Below are 19953 nucleotides of genomic sequence, written 5' to 3'. Positions count from 1 at the left end.
TAATTTGTCACTTGAATAATGCAATCGAAATGAAAATTGATTTATCTTTCGTTCACATATATATATGTGTTCAATACAAAAAAGAAATCATCATCACGTGTTATAAAAATAACTTGACCAATTTATTGTGAAAGCCGATTTCAATCTGTTTTGGCGTATATAGATTTATTTCTCCAACCATATGCGAGAACATGATAAAACTGAAAAATTTTCCCTTTCAAAATAAAGTATAAGAAAGAAAAAAAAAACGGTTTTTTCTAAAACCTTTTTCTATATATGGGCAATTCTACGTGAGATTTCAGTCGACCTCTTAAAATCGGCCAAAAATATTTTTTTTCTATTCTGTATTGAAAAAAAACAGATACGTATTTTTTTTTTATTTTTTTGGAGGCCAAATTTTTGAGTTATGAATTTTCAAAATTTTCGCTTTTTAAATGTAGGTATATTTTTAATGTCAGATAACTAAAAAAATATTGCTTCTTTTCATTTTTTGACAAGAGAAAAAAAGTTTTGTTTTTCTCTCTACTTTTGAATAATCATAACAAAAAAATTTTTTTTTCATTTTTTATTAAAAAAATAAAAAAATTTTATAAACAAATTAATTTTTTTTAACTTTGGGTATGATAAATTTTTAATTTTCTTTTTTTAAAACATACCTGGAAATGATAAGAAGGTTTTGCAAAAAGTTTCAGAGTGGGCCTGACAAGTTTGATGGGTCCAAAAAAATAATTAAGCTGTCCGTGCAGGTCGCACGCACGTGGCACAATGGGATTTTTTTACAATTTATTATTAAAAATTGTCTAGAGCCTACAAATTTTATCGGATTTTGATTATTATTGAATTTTTAGGCTCTAAACAATTTTTAATAATAAATTGTAAAAAAATCCCATTGTGCCACGTGCGTGAGACCTGCACGGAGAGCTTAATTATTTTTTTGGACCCATCAAACTTGTCAGGCCCACTCTGAAACTTTTTGCAAAACCTTCTTATCATTTCCAGGTATGTTTTAAAAAAAGAAAATTAAAAATTTATCATACCCAAAGTTAAAAAAAATTAATTTGTTTATAAAATTTTTTTATTTTTTTAATAAAAAATGAAAAAAAAATTTTTTTGTTATGATTATTCAAAAGTAGAGAGAAAAACAAAACTTTTTTTCTCTTGTCAAAAAATGAAAAGAAGCAATATTTTTTTAGTTATCTGACATTAAAAATATACCTACATTTAAAAAGCGAAAATTTTGAAAATTCATAACTCAAAAATTTGGCCTCCAAAAAAATAAAAAAAAAATACGTATCTGTTTTTTTTCAATACAGAATAGAAAAAAAATATTTTTGGCCGATTTTAAGAGGTCGACTGAAATCTCACGTAGAATTGCCCATATACTGTTACTTATTTACAATCCATTATTTTTCTCAAATATGTTTGCAGAAAAAAAAGGGTTTTTTTTTCTTTTCTTGAAAAATTATTTTTATTAGTCACAATAAAAATAAGTCATAATTTTCGAAAATTACAGTTGAAGATGAGAAAGATTTTTTCTCCGTTAACGTCCCACTGACTTTGAAAAGAAAAATTATAACGTGCGACAGTAAAAAAAGAGGAAAAATTTTACCGTTTTTTTTTCGCCGAGATTAAAGTTTGTCAATTTTTGTTCGAAGGACTCGGGTGCGGGAAGAAAAAACCGAGTGACCCAAAAAAAAAAACGGGTCCCCCTAATCCTTTGACTTGCGAGTATTTTATGATAGGGTTTAAACACGCAGGCGAGCCTCTGGAATAAATTTTCGAAAAATATTTTTCCTCCCCCATAACAAAAAAAAGGGAAAAGTGACTTTAGAGTATTCCATAGTTTGGTAAATTTTTAAATCCAGTTAGAAAAAGGTGTAGAGTTAATTTTTCGAGTTAACCTTTTTCCGGATTTTTTAGTTTATGAGTGAGAGAGAGAAAAAAAACCCCTTTGCCATTCTTTTTTTTCAGGTACTGTTAATGGCCGTTAGGGATAAGCAAATTGCACCACGCAGCAGCAGGTCTCATTTTTACTACCCTTTTATATATAGAAAGCAAAGAGGGAAAAAAAATCGGATGTTTTACTGTTAGGACACTCGAGTGCCACTGCAAATTATTATTTTCCCGTAAATTCGTAGAGGAACATAAACTCCTTTTTATCACAGAGGGCCGTAAAAATAGCAATCTCTTTTTCTTCTCACAATATTTTTTTCTTCACGAGAAATTTTTATTGGTTCTTAAAAATTTTTTGATCCTTTACCCCATCATCCTTTCCCAATGTGTCAACCAGATTTTTCAATTAGAAATGCAATTTTTTTTTTGCTAGCTTTCAAAGAGGAAAAAATAAGTCGATTTTTATGGCCGTCACTTTTGGGATGAAGTTTACTCTTTGAAATTCAAATTCGCATCGAGTAACAAAAAGAATTAAAGTAGTATTAATAAATTGAGAATATTATTAATAATTATACTTATATTAATATAATAATAATAATAATAATAATAATAATAATAATAATAATAATAATAATAATAATAATAAAAAAATAAAAAAATTTTCTTCTAACATAATAATAATAATAATAATTGCATAAATAAATATTTTATTAATTAATTGTTATAGTTATAAACAATAAAAAAAGTTCCATTTTGGCAAAAATCGGTCAGTTTGAAAATTCAGATAACTCGTGTGGTTCATTGATTTTTATGGGTGTGTTTGAAAAAGTGTTTTGTTTTTAATTAAAATAATGGGTGAAGATAACAATGGGGACGTGGCAGGTATAAAATAAGACTTTAAATGTAGCTTGGAAAGATTTCTTGCTTTACCTGGTTCAGTATAACTTGACTGCAATGAATGGGTCAACTGTATATCTGGAGCGACCTCATTTTGAAGGGTCGAAGGACGTTATGGAGTTGATTCGTTTGGTTCGCAAATGGCAGCGATAACATTGTCACCATTACTAATATCACATGCTCGACTATAACCACAATTCTCCACACTATTCTCACATTTAACATTGCGCAGAAAATAAAAATAAATCATCCAAATAATTATTTATTACAATTTTCAATTTTTATTATTTATTTTCATTATTAAGGTTTAGTCTTTATTATTTTTATTACTTTTTTTTTTAACAATCATCAGCATTAAAGTTACATATTTTTTTACAAATAGTAAAAATTTTTTTTTAATAGTAAAATATTCTTTGTAAGTAAAATATTTCATTTACTAGTAAAATATTGTTTTTGCTAATAGAAAAATATTTTTTGATAATAACGTATTTTTTTCTAATAGTAAAATATCTCTTTTACTACACTGTAAAAAATTTAGGGAGTTAACGGACTCGGGAGTTGGGAGTGAAATTTTTCGAGTTAAAAATCAACTCCAAAAGAGAGTTAATTTCTAACTCCCTTCATTCAACACCCGCGCGAGTTATTTTTTCCATAGGGAGTTAGCATTTGGGTGTGAAATTTTAACTCTCTTTATTTAACTCCCCTGGCATTAACTCCCCAAAGGGTGCGACTTTTATAGACCCCCCGGGGGAGTTAAAATTTAACTCCCTTTTTTTACAGTGTACTAAAATAGTAAAATATTTTTTTTTACAAAGTAAAATATTTCTTTTACTAATAAAATATTGTTCTTCATAATAGTAAAAATGTTCTTTTACTATTATAATATTGTTTTTTAAAATATTAAAAGATTTCTTTTGCTAGAAAAATATTTTTTGATAGTAAAGTATTTTGTACTAACAGAAAAATATTTCTTACACTATAGTAGAATTTTGTTTTTGCTAATAGTAAAATATTTCTTTTGTTAGTAAAATATATTTCTTTTGTTAGTAAGATATTGTTTTTGCTAATAGAATAATATTTTTTCTAACCATAGAATATTGGTTTTCCTGATAAAAAAATATTTTTTGCTAGTGAAATATTTTGTACTAATAGAAAAATATTTCTTACACTAGTAAAATTTTGTTTTTGCTAATAGTAAAATATTTCTTTTGTTAGTAAAATATTTTTTTTCTAACAGTAAAATATTGATTTTACTAATAGAAAAATATTTTTTGCAAGTAAAATATTTTTTTGCTAATAAAAAAGTATTTTACTATTACCAAAAACAATATTTTACTATTAGAAAAGAAATATTCTACTCTTAGAAAAAAAATATTTTACTTGTAAAATATTTATTTTACAAGTAAAATATTTTTTTTCTAAGAGTAGAATATTTCTTTCCTAATAGTAAAATATTGTTTTTGTTAATAGTAAAATATTTCTTTTTCTAGTAAAATATTGTTTTTGATAATAGAAAAATATTTCTTTTCCAATTAAATTTTTGTTTTTGCTGGTAAAATATTTTTTTCTAAGAGCAAAAATATTGTTTTTGCTAATAGAAAAATTTTTATTGCTCATAGTAAAATATTTATGTTGATAATAAAATATTGATTTTCCAAGTAAAATATACTTTTTTACATTTAGTAAAAGATTTTTTTCTTACCAATAACATATTTCTTTTTAGCATATAATAATAAAATTTTTTCTCACTACTAATATTGAAAATTTCGTTTGAATTCAATTTTCTTCTCATTTTTGACAAAAGATTGATATAGTATAAAAAAAATTTTCCCACGTCACTTGCGACTATTTCCTCAATATTTTGAGACAATTGTCAGTTTTATGTATTATTCTCGTCGCGTACTTCTAAATCCTACCGATACTTGGAAAGTATCGTGTGAAATTACACGACTTTCACGTTCACCCGCGCTTGTTGCGCAGTCACGATCCTAATTTACTTTCTACAGGGAAATTGCAACAATTATTTCCCGCCAAAACTTTCTACAATGCAAATTATAAATTTATTTACCATTATTAATAATTGCAAATTATTTTTATTTTTAACAATTTTTTGTCATTTCTTTCATTTTTATTTGTTACAAAGAAAAATCCCTGTTAACAGTACACAAAAGATGGAATAAAGAGGAAAAATTGGAAAATAATTATAATAATAAATAAATAAATAAATTATAAATAAATTATAATAATAAAATAATAATAATCTTTAAAATTAAAATAAAAAATAATTAAAATAATATATAGTAAGAATAAAAAGGACCTGTTCGGTTTAGATAAATAAAAATAATAAACACCGCGAAATTCGAAAAGTACGATATTAATTTCCCTAATCAATTATTCGATTATGCAGATTATCGTGTAATATAAGAAAATACCCTGGCTTTATAATATGATATCAGAATATTATTGTGCAAGTAACAAGAGATCGGTATAATACTTGTGGTATTAGTTGTAGTCGGGATTTTGAAAAAGAAAAAAAAATGGGGAAAAAAAATATGTTTCGAACATGCCGTGTGTTATGTCGTAAGGCGCACGCGCCTCGAACGTACAAAACGATTATCCTCATTCGATGTCGATGAACCAGTTGCGACCGATTCCGGCTCCGAAGGACGCGGTCGCCGATCCGCGACGATCCTTCGTTCACTTTGGTTAGGAAATTGTTGCGCGATCACAATCACTGCCCACATTTTTGACGCCTGCAATGCCAAATGCCTTTATCACCTCCGGTAAATCTCGCAAAAATATAAAAATGAGGAAAAAAAACATAATTATATCGAACATACGGTCCATTTGCCTTTCACAAATGTCTTCCTTCTTACATTTTCATAATTACACGATTCAGACCTCGTGTTGGCCGCGATCGTTAAGGCGCTCGGTGGCACGAATTTGCGTCATGCGTTCGAATCCCCCCGGAGTTGCATATTTTCCAAATTGCATCACTTTGATTTTTTGACAAAATTTGTTTAATAATATTTTGTGGACTATTCCATTGACTATTTCCAAAAATTTATAACCATTTAATTATAAATGGTTATAAATTTTTGGAAATAGTCAATGGAACAGTCCACAAAATATTATTAAACAAATTTTGTATATCCGTAGAAAATTTGTTTGACAATTATTATTGAATATAAATTTGATGTCCATGGGAATTTTGAAAGTTGCTTTTGCAAACGTGTCATGGAAGTAAATTGTATTTGTGTCATTATTGCCGATCGTCATGATTCCCTCCTCCTCCTCCTCCTCCACATTGAGGGGGATGAAATCACCCCCCTCAATGGGGTTTTTGCCCCCATCATCCCTCCGACCCCATTTTCCCCAGGCCACGTGTCTCTGACGTCAGAGAAACCCACTCCTTTCACATCTCGCACCCCTTCGACCTGTATATGTGTGCGGGGGAGGCCAATGAACTCTTGACGACCTCTAACTCGGTCAACATCGACAGAGAATCCGCCATCTTGCCACTGTTCATGATTCCCGGGTGTATTTTCGTTTCCCCAGCTTCCCTGCTTTCCAGCTGGACACATATAAGATGTTAAATCCGACTTTTCTCCATTTCCCTGAACCTCATCGCATCACTATTATCATAGCTATATATACAAATGGTGCTCTCATGATAGTAACCTAAATCTTTTTTTTTAGAAAATGGCTGTTTGGAAATTAGAGAAGAAAAAGAAATTTGTTAAGGAATTTGTATATAAGATATTTTATTAATAAATATAATAATAAATTTTATAGCAAGTAAAGAAAGATTGTAAAAGAAATGAAAGAAGATTGAAAGCGGATTTTTAAGGAAAGAAATTCCGAGTTGTCAGATGGCTGAGAGGCTTTGGCACTGGATTTCTAGCAGAAATGTTCGGTGTTCGAGTCTTCGTGACTGCAGATTTTTTTCTACATTTCTAGCCATTTTGAATTTTGTATATGACTTCAGATATTTTTTCATCAGTAATGAAAAATTGTTTTCAATAAATTTTTTTTCGTTAAAAGAATTTCTTTTCTGAAGAGATTTTTTTTTCTCGATAAAGTACTTTGAATTCAAAAGCAGAAATTTGAAATAAGCAAAGCAGAAAAAAAATGTTAAATCAATACAGCAATAAATTTTTCAGTGATTCTTAAAATATTTCCCAGTTATGGATTTCAAACAGTGAAATTTATTCTCGAATTTATTCTTGAGAGAAGTTTAAAATATCGTCACTAATAAATATCGACTTGAAGAGATAATTTTAACCGCGAAAAATTCTCGTCTCTCGAAATAATGAAGGGAAAAGGTATAAATTTTACTCAATTAGTTAAATCTGAAACAAAAAATAATGAAAATAAAAATTTCGAAAATAAGATATGTAGAGATGTAAATAAGAGATGATTTTCTGGACATCTTCATTAAAGGAGCATTAGTGTGGTGCTAATGTTCCATAATAATCCATTTGGAGAACATTGGAAAAATCCATGAGGATTTGCTTCCAGGTTTGTTTGCGTAACCCGATTACATATCGCATATAGCCTACATATTATATCGTTTACAACTGCATGAATTTGCGAACATGAGGCTCAACGGGGCGTGAACGTTTTACAAAATTAGAAACGTAATTCCATTCGGTCGAAATGAAAATGCTCTCCCCTTTTTTCCTTCAATAGAAAAAGAGAGTGAGAAAGAAAACCCACGTAACATAGACGCCTGAAATGCAATACTGGTAGTAAATAGACTATGTAACTCGTTGTCGATTGCACAATTTCTTGCGTTGGGTGTACCAACTCATAGATTCGTTAGACAGTGCACCAGGATTGCACTTTTGCAAAACTTTCACAAAACTCTCCAACTTTACTGTTACGTATTTTCCAAGTATGCGCCAATCAACTTTCATCCCATACGCACCCACAATTATTTCCATTTGTCGAAAAGTCATTTTCAATCCGTTCATCGACAATTCTCTCGTTCTCATAAATAAATAAATAAACAAGTAATTGAATAAATAAGTAAGTAAATAAGTAACCAAATAAGTAAATAACTAAATAAATAAGTAAATAGAATAATAAGCTAATAAACAAGTAAGTAAATAATTAAGTAACTAAATAAATAAAAAACTAAATAATTAAATAAGTAAATAAGTAAGTAAATAAATAGTTAAGTAATCAAATAGTTAATGAAGTAAATACTTACTCTATGAGGAAGCAATAAAAAATAAGTAAATTGGTAAATAATAAATTAAATAAATAATGCAGTGAATAAATAAGTAAATAGATAAATAAAAAAGTAAATAAATAAGTAACTAAATAAATGAAAAAGTAAATAAATTAAAAAATTAGTAAACATAAAAGTAAATAAATAAAAATCTAAATAAATAAAGTAGTAAGTAAATAAGTAACCAAATAAATAAAAAAGTAAATAAATTAATAAGCAAATAAGCAAATAAACAAGTAACTAAATAAATAAAAATCTAAATAATTAAATAAGTATGTAAATAAATAGTTAAGTAATCAAATAGTTAATTAAGTAAATACTTACTCTATGAGGAAGCAATAAAAAATAAGTAAATTGGTAAATAATAAATTAAATAAATAATGCAGTGAATAAATAAGTAAATAGATAAATAAAAAAGTAAATAAATAAGTAACTAAATAAATGAAAAAGTAAATAAATTAAAAAATTAGTAAACATAAAAGTAAATAAATAAAAATCTAAATAAATAAAGTAGTAAGTAAATAAGTAACCAAATAAATAAAAAAGTAAATAAATTAATAAGCAAATAAGCAAATAAACAAGTAACTAAATAAATAAAAAACTAAATAATTAAATAAGTAGGTAAATAAATTTAGTTAAGTTATTAAATACTTCCTCTATGAGGAAGCAATAAATAAGTAAAGTAAAGTAAAATCAATCAATAAATGAGTGAGTAAACAAATATCTAAATAAATGCATAAACAAAAGAATAAGTAAACAATTAACTAAACAAATAAGGAAATGAATATATGAATAAAAAACTAAATAATTAATTAAATATATTACGAAGTAATTATCCCCCCCCCCCAAAAAAAAAGAAAAACAGAATCAAAATAGTATAAAAAACACCATCAATAAATATTTCATTTCAATTGAATTGAATCGAAATGCTTTCAAAGTCTATTAATTAATTTATTCATTATTATTATTAATTATCTAATTAATTACGTATTATTGATTTTTCGTTTGTAATTTAATCCAAGAGTTTCAATCAGGATCACATGAGTCATCAATTTTCGGATGATTTTAGCTGTAGCAGTTCATAATAGAAGTGTTTATTTTTATTTTCTAAGAGAGTATTTTTCTAATACTGCTGGAAAATTTGTATTTCTCAAAAAGAAATTCTAAGTGGGTGACTACTAAACTGGATTGCGGAAATTGACACGATTCCTTATGTAAAAGACCCCCTTCTTTTTATATTACATAAATATTTGAGGTGTGAAATGAAATTGTCCACTATGGTATCTTGGTATTTAATCAACAGCCGGGTTGACTTAATAGATTTGACACACTTAAACGACCAATGAGAAATCATCTGTCTTCAATTTTTGGATTAAATTGTGTTTTTCAATTTTAATTCAACGATAAGCTGTTACTGCTACTACTATTCTCGATAATAAAATAAGAATGCTAGTTTTGAAACTTCACTATACGCAGGCTTTTCTTAAAATTAAAACACTATTTCAAAAAAATTGTATTATATTGATAAAAATAAATATTTTGTAATTCTTTGTATAAAGGATAAAATAACCAAAAATGGAAAATGAGTATTCGTTAAATTTCCATGTCCCTGAAACGTCGAAAGTATTTTTTTTGGCCAAACTATTTTTTTCAGTGGTTTCAAGACCAAAAAGTTCCTTAAAAAAATTTTGTTTTCCTTCCTATTCGAAAGAAGTGAAATGTGCCATTTTAACCTCTAAAAACCCGAAATAATAATATTCGACGCTAACTTCAGGGCCAACTTTTCAAAATCAAACCCTACGTTCAACTCTCGGTTCAACTCCACTTGAAATTTTCACAGTCGAATCATCTCATCAAAAATCCCTCGAAAACAAAAATAATACCCATTTCCCCAAATCGGAGAAAGGAGAAAATTCCAAAATCATCACAAATTTCCAAAAAAACAAATCCGGAGGGAGAAAATCACATATATATTAATTTTGAGGTTATGTAGGAGGAGGCAAATGAGAAGAAAAGTGCGTGAACGAGAAGAATGGATGCCTATCTGAGAGTGTTTATTATAGTTACTGAACGTATTAGACGGGGGACGCATGCGTCAGTATTCTCAAGGCCTCGTGCATTAGCTCTTGAAGTCGTTTGCTTCGCGCGTTGTGTCCCACTTTTCTTCGCGTTCGGTCAACGAACCCGCGCGGGGCCGTCGTATTAAACTCTCCCGTAGGTGAGTTTCCAAGGTACACCAATACAAATCCATAGCACACATGTCCCTGCCTCCCTCCCCCCACCACTCACAGAGAACTCTCGCGAATCGCGCCGATAAGATTGCGCGCCTTCCACGAGGGAGTTTACTGGAAAACCGCGTCACGGCGCCACCGTCCCTTCGGCGAAATTCGCAATGTCGATACGGCAGAAAATTCACATCTCCCATGTCGATATCAATATCAAACTCTCTAAATAAACAGAATCACTGCTTGTGGTACAAAACGAATTTTACGCGGTAGACGAGTACGAATTTGTATATAATTTTTTACTATTTTGACTATTTAGAATGTTGACTTTAGACTACTTAATATTAACTGCTGAATTTTGACTATTTAGTATGTTGACTTTGGACTATTTTCTATTAACTGCTGAATTTTGACTATTTAGTATGTTGACTTTGAACTATTTATTGTGTTCACTTTGGACTATTTACTATTAAGTGCTGAATGTTGACTATTGACTGTATTGACTTTAGACTATTTACTATTAACTGATGAATTTTGACTATTGCCTGTATTGACTTCAGACTATTTACTATTAACTGCTGAATTTTGACTATTGACTGTTTTGACTTCAGACTGTTTCCTGGCAACTTTCAATTTACTGTCAATTTTAGACAGTAAAAAAGACTATTTACAGACTATTTACTATTTAAGACAGACTATTTACTATCAAATTTCAACTATTTACAAGCCACTTTGAACTATTTTTCTACTCATTTCTAAATTTTGACTACTTACTACTGACTGTTAACTATTATTAGCCACTAAATTTTAACTATTAACTACTGGATATAAAGTAACTATTATTGACTAATTTTGAACTAATTTTGAACTACTGAAGCATGTTTTTTTAAGTTTTAACTATTAAATACTAACGGCTAAATTTTAAGTATTAATTATTAATTATCATTTATCAAGTAGTTATTACTGACTACTAATTTTCAACTATTAACTATTGAGTATTAATAATTAAATCTTAACTTTCAACAATTAACTATTAATTATTAACTTCTGATTTTCAACTATGGACAAGTAAATTATTATTATTAACTACTAACAATTATGATTTATGTTTGTCACTATTATCTAACTATTAATTATTTGTTATTAACTATTGACTGTTTATTATTAACTACTAATAATTAAGTAATAAAATAGTAATTATTAACTATTAAGTATTAACTATTGATTATTTATTATTAACTACTAATTATTAAGTATTAACTGATAAACTAATCACTATTGACTATTTGCTATTTATTATTGACTATCGATTGTTAACTAGCAACTATTAACTATTTGCTATAGATTAATGAATATCGATTGTTAACTAGCAACTACTATTTGCTATTAATTATTGATTATTTATTATTAACTATTTATAATAATAAATTAATTATCAATCTTTAAATGAAATTTTTCTGACATTTTTTAATTGTGTTTTGTTTATTAACTACTTACTTATACTAAAAAAAAACTCTTTTGTTTCAAATAAGCGATTACTTGTCGATTATCAAATAAATATTTACTTGAATCAAAGAAATTTTATTTAAGTCAAATAAATTTGTTTGCATTGTAATTAATAACTACTAAATATTAGCTATTGACTATTTATTATTAAATTCCAACTAATAAACTAGTAACTACTAAATATTATCTATTGGCTATTGATTATTTATTATTAAAAAATTCTAACTATCAACTATTAAACTATTTACTATTAAATAATAGTTATTAACTAATAAACTATTTGCTATTAAATACTAGTAGTTAAATAATAAACTAGTAACTATTAACTACTAATTATTAACTATATTAACTATTGACTACTAACTACTAAATTTTAAATATTGCTTCATAATATCAACCTGAATATTCTCTAAGCTTACAAAAAACTCACAGGAAACTTACCAAACTTGCAATGCAAGTTAGTGATAAATAGAAAAATAATATCGTGACAACGTAACTTTGCGGAACCTTGCAGCAAATTGTAAATTTAAGAAGACCCTTTAACAATCCCAGCAAGTTTACACTGCAAGTTTTCCGAAAAATTTCACTTTATTTTTATAATGTTTACTTTCAAAAAAATAAGTAATTTCAATATTCTTTTTTTCATTTTGAAATTCTTTGAATGAAAATTTTCCATCATTTTTTAATTGTGTTTACTTTTTCTGTTTCAGGTAAGTCAAGAAAAATATTGTGCCCGCCTATTTTCAAAGAATGGTAAATATATATATAATACACATATATATAAACGAGAAAATTTTGCAGAACATTGACTCTGCGCATTTGCGGTGTGGTACCTATATCGATTACCTCGTTTGAGTTCATTGAACTCTCTCTCTCTTTCTCTCTCTCTCGGCTTGTAAATAATATCAAGTAGTGACTTCACCCTTCGACCTCAAGAGCTCACAGTTCTTCGTCTAATGATTCTCGATATCAAAAACTCGGTCTCGGTCTTAAAATAGGAACATTTAAAATGAGCTCAAAGTTCAATTACCCCGATTATGTATATATATTATATATATATATATATATATATATATATATATATATATATATATATATATATATATATTAATAAACTCACACATTTACATTTCTTCAATTTTTCGGGTCGGAGTGTATAAAAAGAATTGGAATATTTTGTTTTCTATGAGAGGACATTTTTTCTCTATCTTTATCTATCCAAGCTCTCATAATATATGATATAATATAATATTTACATAATATTAATAGAATGTTATAATTACTTTGCAATAAAAGGTCAAATACCTTTTTTCATTAAATTTGGTTTTATATTTTCTAAGCGAAATAATTTTTAAAAAACGATTTTAACAAAAAATCAATAATAATATATTTTCTAAATCTGAATTAGTAGTTTCCTACTAATAAAATAGTGAGGATTTGTTTACCAATTAAATTAATAACAGTTTTGACTAATGTTTAGTAGTATTCTACTATTGGCTGTAGTAGAAAACTAAAAATTAGTTAAAACTGTTATTAATTATTTATATTATTATTAAATATTATTTTTATATTTATTTGTATTTAAAATATGTATAAATATATATTCTATAAAAATGTACATTTTGTGTACGTGTATAATATTTTTATTTCGTTTAGTAATTTTTCTTAATTTTTGAAAAATTTTTCCTTAAAAATAAAGCTTTTCTTTATAATATAAAATAATAAAAATGAATGTTTTTTTGTGGGAAAAAATTGAGTTAATTGAAAAAAAGTAGGATGTAAAAGGGGAAAATTAGAGTGAATACGTGATCATATAAACGTAATCAGAGAGTTTGCCCCGAAAAGCGTGGGTAAATTGACGCTTGCGCAAAGGGTTCAAATGTCACCAACCCCCTCCATTCATGGTCCAAGCAACCCTCCCGTGAAAGCCGCCAACTCTCAACAGTATCTTGCATGTTGTTGATTAAAAACGGTCACGCGAAATGTCGAAAATTGCCAAGTGTTATCGGGCAAATTTCACAGCTAACAATAATTCCGAGGCAAAATTAAAAATTCATAATTTACCAGTGTCAAATCAACCGTCCTGCGATGAGGATTCATTAAACTCCAATAACAAAGGTTCGTTGAACTGATCAAAATCAATGATAACAATCATTTCTTTTTTCTTTGAATTGTAATTTTTAATTTAAATTTCATTTATAAATTTCTAGATTTCAATTTTTAAATTTGAGTTTTCATTTTACAAATAAGTTTCTATTTTCGAATAAAAAATTTTCCACTTGACAACAATATTGGAATTTTTCTTTGTCCTTGTAAGAATTGGTGAAACAGGAAAAATCATCGTTGACTCATTTTTTTTCTTTCGGAACAAATTAAGGTCCATAATTCGAAAAAAGACCTTGTCCCCCCACCATCTCACCTCGAGGAACACGGAAGTGACATGATCCATTTACGATGTCGTCTTCTTGTGAATTTTGTCAAACAAAAGGAAGTACCGCTTTTGAGGAAAAAAAAACCGTTTCACACAAAAAAAAGAAGAAAAAAAAAACATTTATTTTAAATAGCGTGACACATTGACAATTTTCGATAGTTTGCTCTTCTCGCTAAGTAAAATTGCAAACATTTTTCCTCAAAAATGAAAAAAATTTCAACCGAGAGTTCCGCATTTTTCTCTCTAGCGCAGCGGGAAATGGACCAAAAGGTTTTGGTCAAAGTCATAATTTACCAGGTCTATGGGTTTTGTCCATTGTTGAAAATGTCTTCCGGGTGGTGGGTCTACCAGGAAAACGATGAAGAAGAAGAAGAAAAAAAAAGGAACGACTCTATTATCGATAAATGTAATGTTTTCAAATGACTTTGCAATTTTAACTGTGGCGCTGAGATAAATTAACTATCGTCGTTGGTCCTTGAGGATGACATGAAAGAACTACTGAATTCTTTAATGCTCGAGAAAAACGAATTAAGATAATGGATGTTGCTTTTAGAATTAGGATAAAGTTTCAAGGTCGAGGTTGCACTGGCATTTAATGTTGCGCATTAGAGAGAGAGAGGTGTAAAGAATCACTTTTGGTATCTAGGGATTACGTAGGAAAGCCCCTCTTCTTTTCTTCTGCTTTTTTTGTTGTCCCCCCCTTCGAAGGTTTATTATACTGGAACATATCGATTCAGCTCGGCGAGCTCACGTGCTCGTTTGGCATTGACATTGTACACTCTTTATAAAGCCAGCGACATCTCCCGCTCGCGAACTTATTCACTTGGATAAGAGTTTCAAATTGATACCACCAGATGCCAGCAACAATCGAGTCTATTGTTTTTTACCCTTTTCTTCCTTTTTCTCTTCTTCTACTTCTTCTTCGAAAACGTTAAGTAAATCATTTTACAAATCCTGATCCGTTGTGATCCAAGGGAGCTTAAACTACCCCTGATTTTAAAAAAAAATTCCCCTCCCGAAAAATTTTAATTTCAAAAAAAATATTTTGTTTCCAAAAGTATTTTTTGAAATCTCTGAATAAAAATAGAAGATTTTTACAAATAAATAAACTTTACTAAGTGAAAAAAATTTTTTACTATTAGAAAGTTTTGCTAAGTAAATATTAGTACATTTTACTATGTAAATAATACTAGAATTTAGTAAGTAAATATTAGTAAATTTTAACTAATATTTGTAATTGTTACTATGTAAATATTATCATATTTTACAAAGTAAATATTACTTCAATTTACAAAGTAAATACTTGTAAATTTCATAAATATTTATAAATTTTACTAAGTAAATATTACTACATTTTGAATAGTAAATTGTTGTAAGTAAATATTAATAAATTTCTCTAATATTTGTCAATTTTACTGTGTAAATTTACGCATTTAAATATTTTACTAAGTAAATATTACTTCAATTTATTAAGTAAATATTTGTAAATTTTACTAGGAAAATATTACTAGATTTTACTGAGTAAACATTATTAGATTTTGATTAGTTTATTTTAGTAAGTAAATATTAGAAAATTTCATTAATTTTTGTAAATTTTACTGTGTAAACACTAGATTTTAGTAAGTAAACATTTGTGAATTTTAATCAGTTTTTGTAAAATTTGCTTTGTAAATATTACTTCAATTTACTAAGTAAATATTTGTACATTTCTCTTGATAAATATTGCTAGATTTTATTAGGTAAATATTACTTCAATTTACCTAGTAAATATTTGTAAATTTTACTAGGTAAATATTTGCAAATTTTGCTAGGTAAATAATGCAAGATTTTATTGAGTAAATATTACTACATTTTGATCAGTAAATTTTAGTAAGTAAATATTAATAAATTTCACTAATATTTGTAAATTTTACCAATTAATAGCAATTTTTACTAAGTAAATATTAAATAATTTTACTCAATAAATATTACTGGATTTTACTAAGTCAATATTTGTAATATTTCACTAATTTTACTCTCTAAATCTAAATTCGTAAAAAGTTATTGATAAAATTGTCATACACCAAATGAGATAGTAAAAATTTTACTCGCACTTAGGAAAATTTCGCTGTTTGATAGTAGAATTCTATACTAATTTAGATTTAAAGAGTACTAGTTATTAAATTTTTCTAGATTTTAGTGAATAAATGTTAGTAAGTTTAACTAATATTTGTAAATATTAGTAAGTAAATTTTCTTAAATTTTATTGAATAATTTAATTTAAATGATTTTAAAAAGTAAATATTGGTAAATTTCACAAAATGTTTCTCAAATTTACAAGGTAAATATTATCAGATTTTACTGTATATTTTATTAGGTAAATATTAGTAAATTTTATTATATGTAAATATTTGAAATATTTTACTAATTTTACTCATATATAATAATCAATATTACTAAAATTTAGTAAAGTAAAAATTAGTAAATTTCACTACTGTTTGTAAACTTTACTATGTAAATATTACCAGTTTTTACAGTGTAAATATTACTTAAAGTTACTAAGTAAATATTAGAAAATATTAATAATAATTATTTGTAAATTTTAAAAATATTTATAAATTTCAAAAATATTTGTAAATTTTACTAGGTAAATATTGCAAGATTTTACTATGCAAAATGCAAATTTTACTAAATTCTGCTTAATAAATTTTAGTAAGTAAGTTATTGTAAATTTCACTAATATAGTAAATTCTACTAAGTAATCAATATAGTAAATTCCATGAAAAGAAAAAATGAAAACACTAGTTATCACATAGAAAATTTTTTCTTTGTTTTAAAGAAACAAGGGTTAATAAGAAGAAATAAAGCATTTTTTGTACGCAAATTTTTTCTCGTTCAGAATTTGGATTTTAAAAAAATGTTAGTTACCTATATATATACATTTTTTCAAAATCTAAATTCTGAACTTTCTTCTTTTTTTTCAAAGTCATAAATATTGTCATATGTAGTCATATATATTGTGTATATAAAATTTTTGTAGAAACAGCTGCTAGTTCATAATAATAAACAGAAGAAAAAAAAAGTGTCGAGGTTAAAGTTATAAGAGATTAAAAAGAAGAAGGGGGTCGAGAGGAGGGACACACGATTTTATGAAAAAAAAAGAAAATAAAATAAAAAGTTTTTCGAGAAATAAAATTCGGTCACTGTGTGTGAGTACATAATTTCTTAACAATTATTTTCACATATATTTTAAAGTGTGTCTCTCATTCGATGGCCCACATTTTGTCTGCTATATATTGCGTATCGAAGAGAGTTACGTAAAAAGAAATGAACAACTCGATTTTATCCAAGATTGAAACACTTACATAAACATTATCTCTAGTGGAAGATTATAGTATATTACTGAATATTTTGTTATTCTCAATTTATTTCATTTTATTATCATTGTTATTATTTATTGTTTTAATTTACTAATCGAAACAATCCATACAAGTTCTGAATGTTCAAATTATGGAAATTTATATTTTTTATTGTAAATTTAAATTCTACTCTATAGTTAAAATAATTGTCCCTCTTTGTCCCTCCCTATTCTATTTTATTCTATTCTAAATTTATTCTATTCACGTATTTAGAAATGAATCATAAAGTTCTAAATTGTAATTTTTAAATAAATATTTATTTGCATCAAATAATTTTTATTTTAGTCAATTAAATGGTATTTGCTTCAAATTCTGAAATTATTGTTGTAAATACTAAAATTATTGGTCAAAATACTAAAAATATTGGTTCAAGTAAAATTCATTTGATTTAAATCAAAATTGTTTGATTCAAGTAAATATTTATTTGACACGAGACAAGTAATCGGTTAATATTTGAATCCAATAAATTGTTGGGATTTGGTGACCATGAATCTGTATAAAAATTTTTCTGTAAAATATGAGAAATTTGTGAGATTTTTTTTTTTTTGTTGAAATTGTTTCAGTTTTCTCACAAAGAATCTCTTTCTCTCTCTTTCTCTCAGGGACGCGTCGCTATTCTATGATTTGAAATCAGTCGCGAGGTCTATGTCCGCTATCGGGGTCTCGAGATCATTTAGCAGTGTTTGTGCATCACTCAGTTACATTCAGTCAATTGCAAATTTCCACTGTAAATAAAGTTCAATTTTTTTTCTTTAAGTCGAGATTCTTTATTTACTGATTTGACACACTTTTTAGTGTTAGGCAAAAAGGGATCGTTGTTCTTTTTTTTATTAAAAAGGAATGAATTCTAATGGGAGTTTTAAAATATGCAGAATGTAAATAATTACATATAAATAAATAAAGAAATAAAGTGCAGAATACATGTAAATAAATAAATAAATAAATACATGTAAATAAATAAAAATAAATAAATCGATAACTTCTATTAATTAATGAAAAACGAATAAAACACGACAGTAAATAAAAAAATTAAATGCAGTAAATAATTAATACAAGTAAGAACCTAAATATAAGTAAATAAATGAATATAAAATACAGAATAATGTAAATAAAATAATAAATAACCAAATAAAAGTAAATAACAAAGTAAAATAATGTAAATAATAATTAATAGAATAAATACCAAAAACTAAATAATATTCAGTTTTGAAAATTCAAACTTCTGTGTAAGGGGAAAATTCGAATAAAATACAGAAAGAAGTAAATAATAAAAATTAGTAAAATACAGAAAAAAATAAAGAATAAAAACGAATTAAATGCGAAAATTAGTAAATAATAAAAATGAATAAAATACAGAAAGCAGTAAATAATAAAAATTAGTAAAATACAGAAAGAAGTAAATAATAAAAATGAATAAAATACAGAAAGCAGTAAATAATAAAAATTATTAAAATACAGAAAGAAGTAAATAATAAAAATGAATAAAATACAGAAAGCAGTAAATAATAAAAATTAGTAAAATACAGAAAGAAGTAAATAATAAAAAACAAAAATTAATAAAATACAGAAAATACAATAAATAGTAAAAAACAGAAATATTAAGTATGTGTATATGTATTGAATATAAAGAAACGTTGACTGGAATCATTATAAAAAACGAAAGATCTCACTGTCGAGAGTCTTGCTATGCAGGTGAGAGTGCTTTCACCTTTCTCCTGACTCAGAGGTCTCTCTCTTTTCTTTCTCTCTCTTTTGCCTTAGCCTATCTCTCTATCTCTCTCCTTCATTCTTTCTCCCAAGCAGCTTTTACTCTCGATTGGAGAAAGCAACTCTGACCTCACACTTCTTCACGACACTTCTTTCGAATTACGAGAAGCATCCACGCCCTTCAAAGCTGAGAATTCACTTTTTAGAGTTACATCACTTTTTTTTCCTCGAGACTCCACAACTCACGTAATGAGTAATGTAATCTAGTCATTAATTAAAAAAGAACCAAAAGAAAGTTCTCACTTCTTCGGGTATTTAACACAGTACATTCTTTTTTATTTGTAACGTAAATTTCAGTTTTATTATTTATTATATTAATTATATTATTCTAATAATATAAAATATATATATATATATTATTTGAAAAATAAAAAAAATAAATAAATAAAAAAAACCGTTTTTAATAATAACATTGTTTTGTTAATTTTTTTGTTTAGTGTATAAATAAAAATGGTTTTTAATAATCATTTTTATTAATTAATTCTTTGTTTACTATATGAATAATAAATAATAATTAAATTTGTTTATTTAAACACTATGCGGACTTGCAAATTTAAAATGCCCTTAATAATAAATTATTATTAAATTAATATGAAATAT

General features: G+C 26.4%; 1 protein-coding gene across 2 annotated transcripts in view; it reads left to right on the top strand.

Annotated features, from left to right (window-relative positions):
* LOC122513083 (nuclear hormone receptor E75) overlaps positions 1–19953 on the top strand; it is a 126560-nt gene that overhangs the window by 24296 nt on the left and 82311 nt on the right. Inside the window, exon 1 of one of the 2 annotated variants that reach the window (XM_043629320.1) lies at positions 13725–13875. The exons of the other annotated variant lie outside the window; for it this stretch is intronic. Coding sequence (XP_043485255.1) covers positions 13740–13875 — 136 coding nt within the window. The 5' untranslated portion in view covers positions 13725–13739. Of the gene's footprint in view, positions 1–13724; positions 13876–19953 lie in introns of those variants that run through there. 2 annotated transcript variants of the gene reach the window in all.

Source organism: Leptopilina heterotoma, unplaced genomic scaffold, assembly GCF_015476425.1.
Source record: "Leptopilina heterotoma isolate Lh14 unplaced genomic scaffold, ASM1547642v1 Lhet_134, whole genome shotgun sequence".
Classification (NCBI taxonomy): domain Eukaryota; kingdom Metazoa; phylum Arthropoda; class Insecta; order Hymenoptera; family Figitidae; genus Leptopilina; species Leptopilina heterotoma.
The sequence above is the reverse complement of the archived record's forward strand: the minus strand, read 5'-3'. Positions and strand labels throughout refer to the sequence as shown.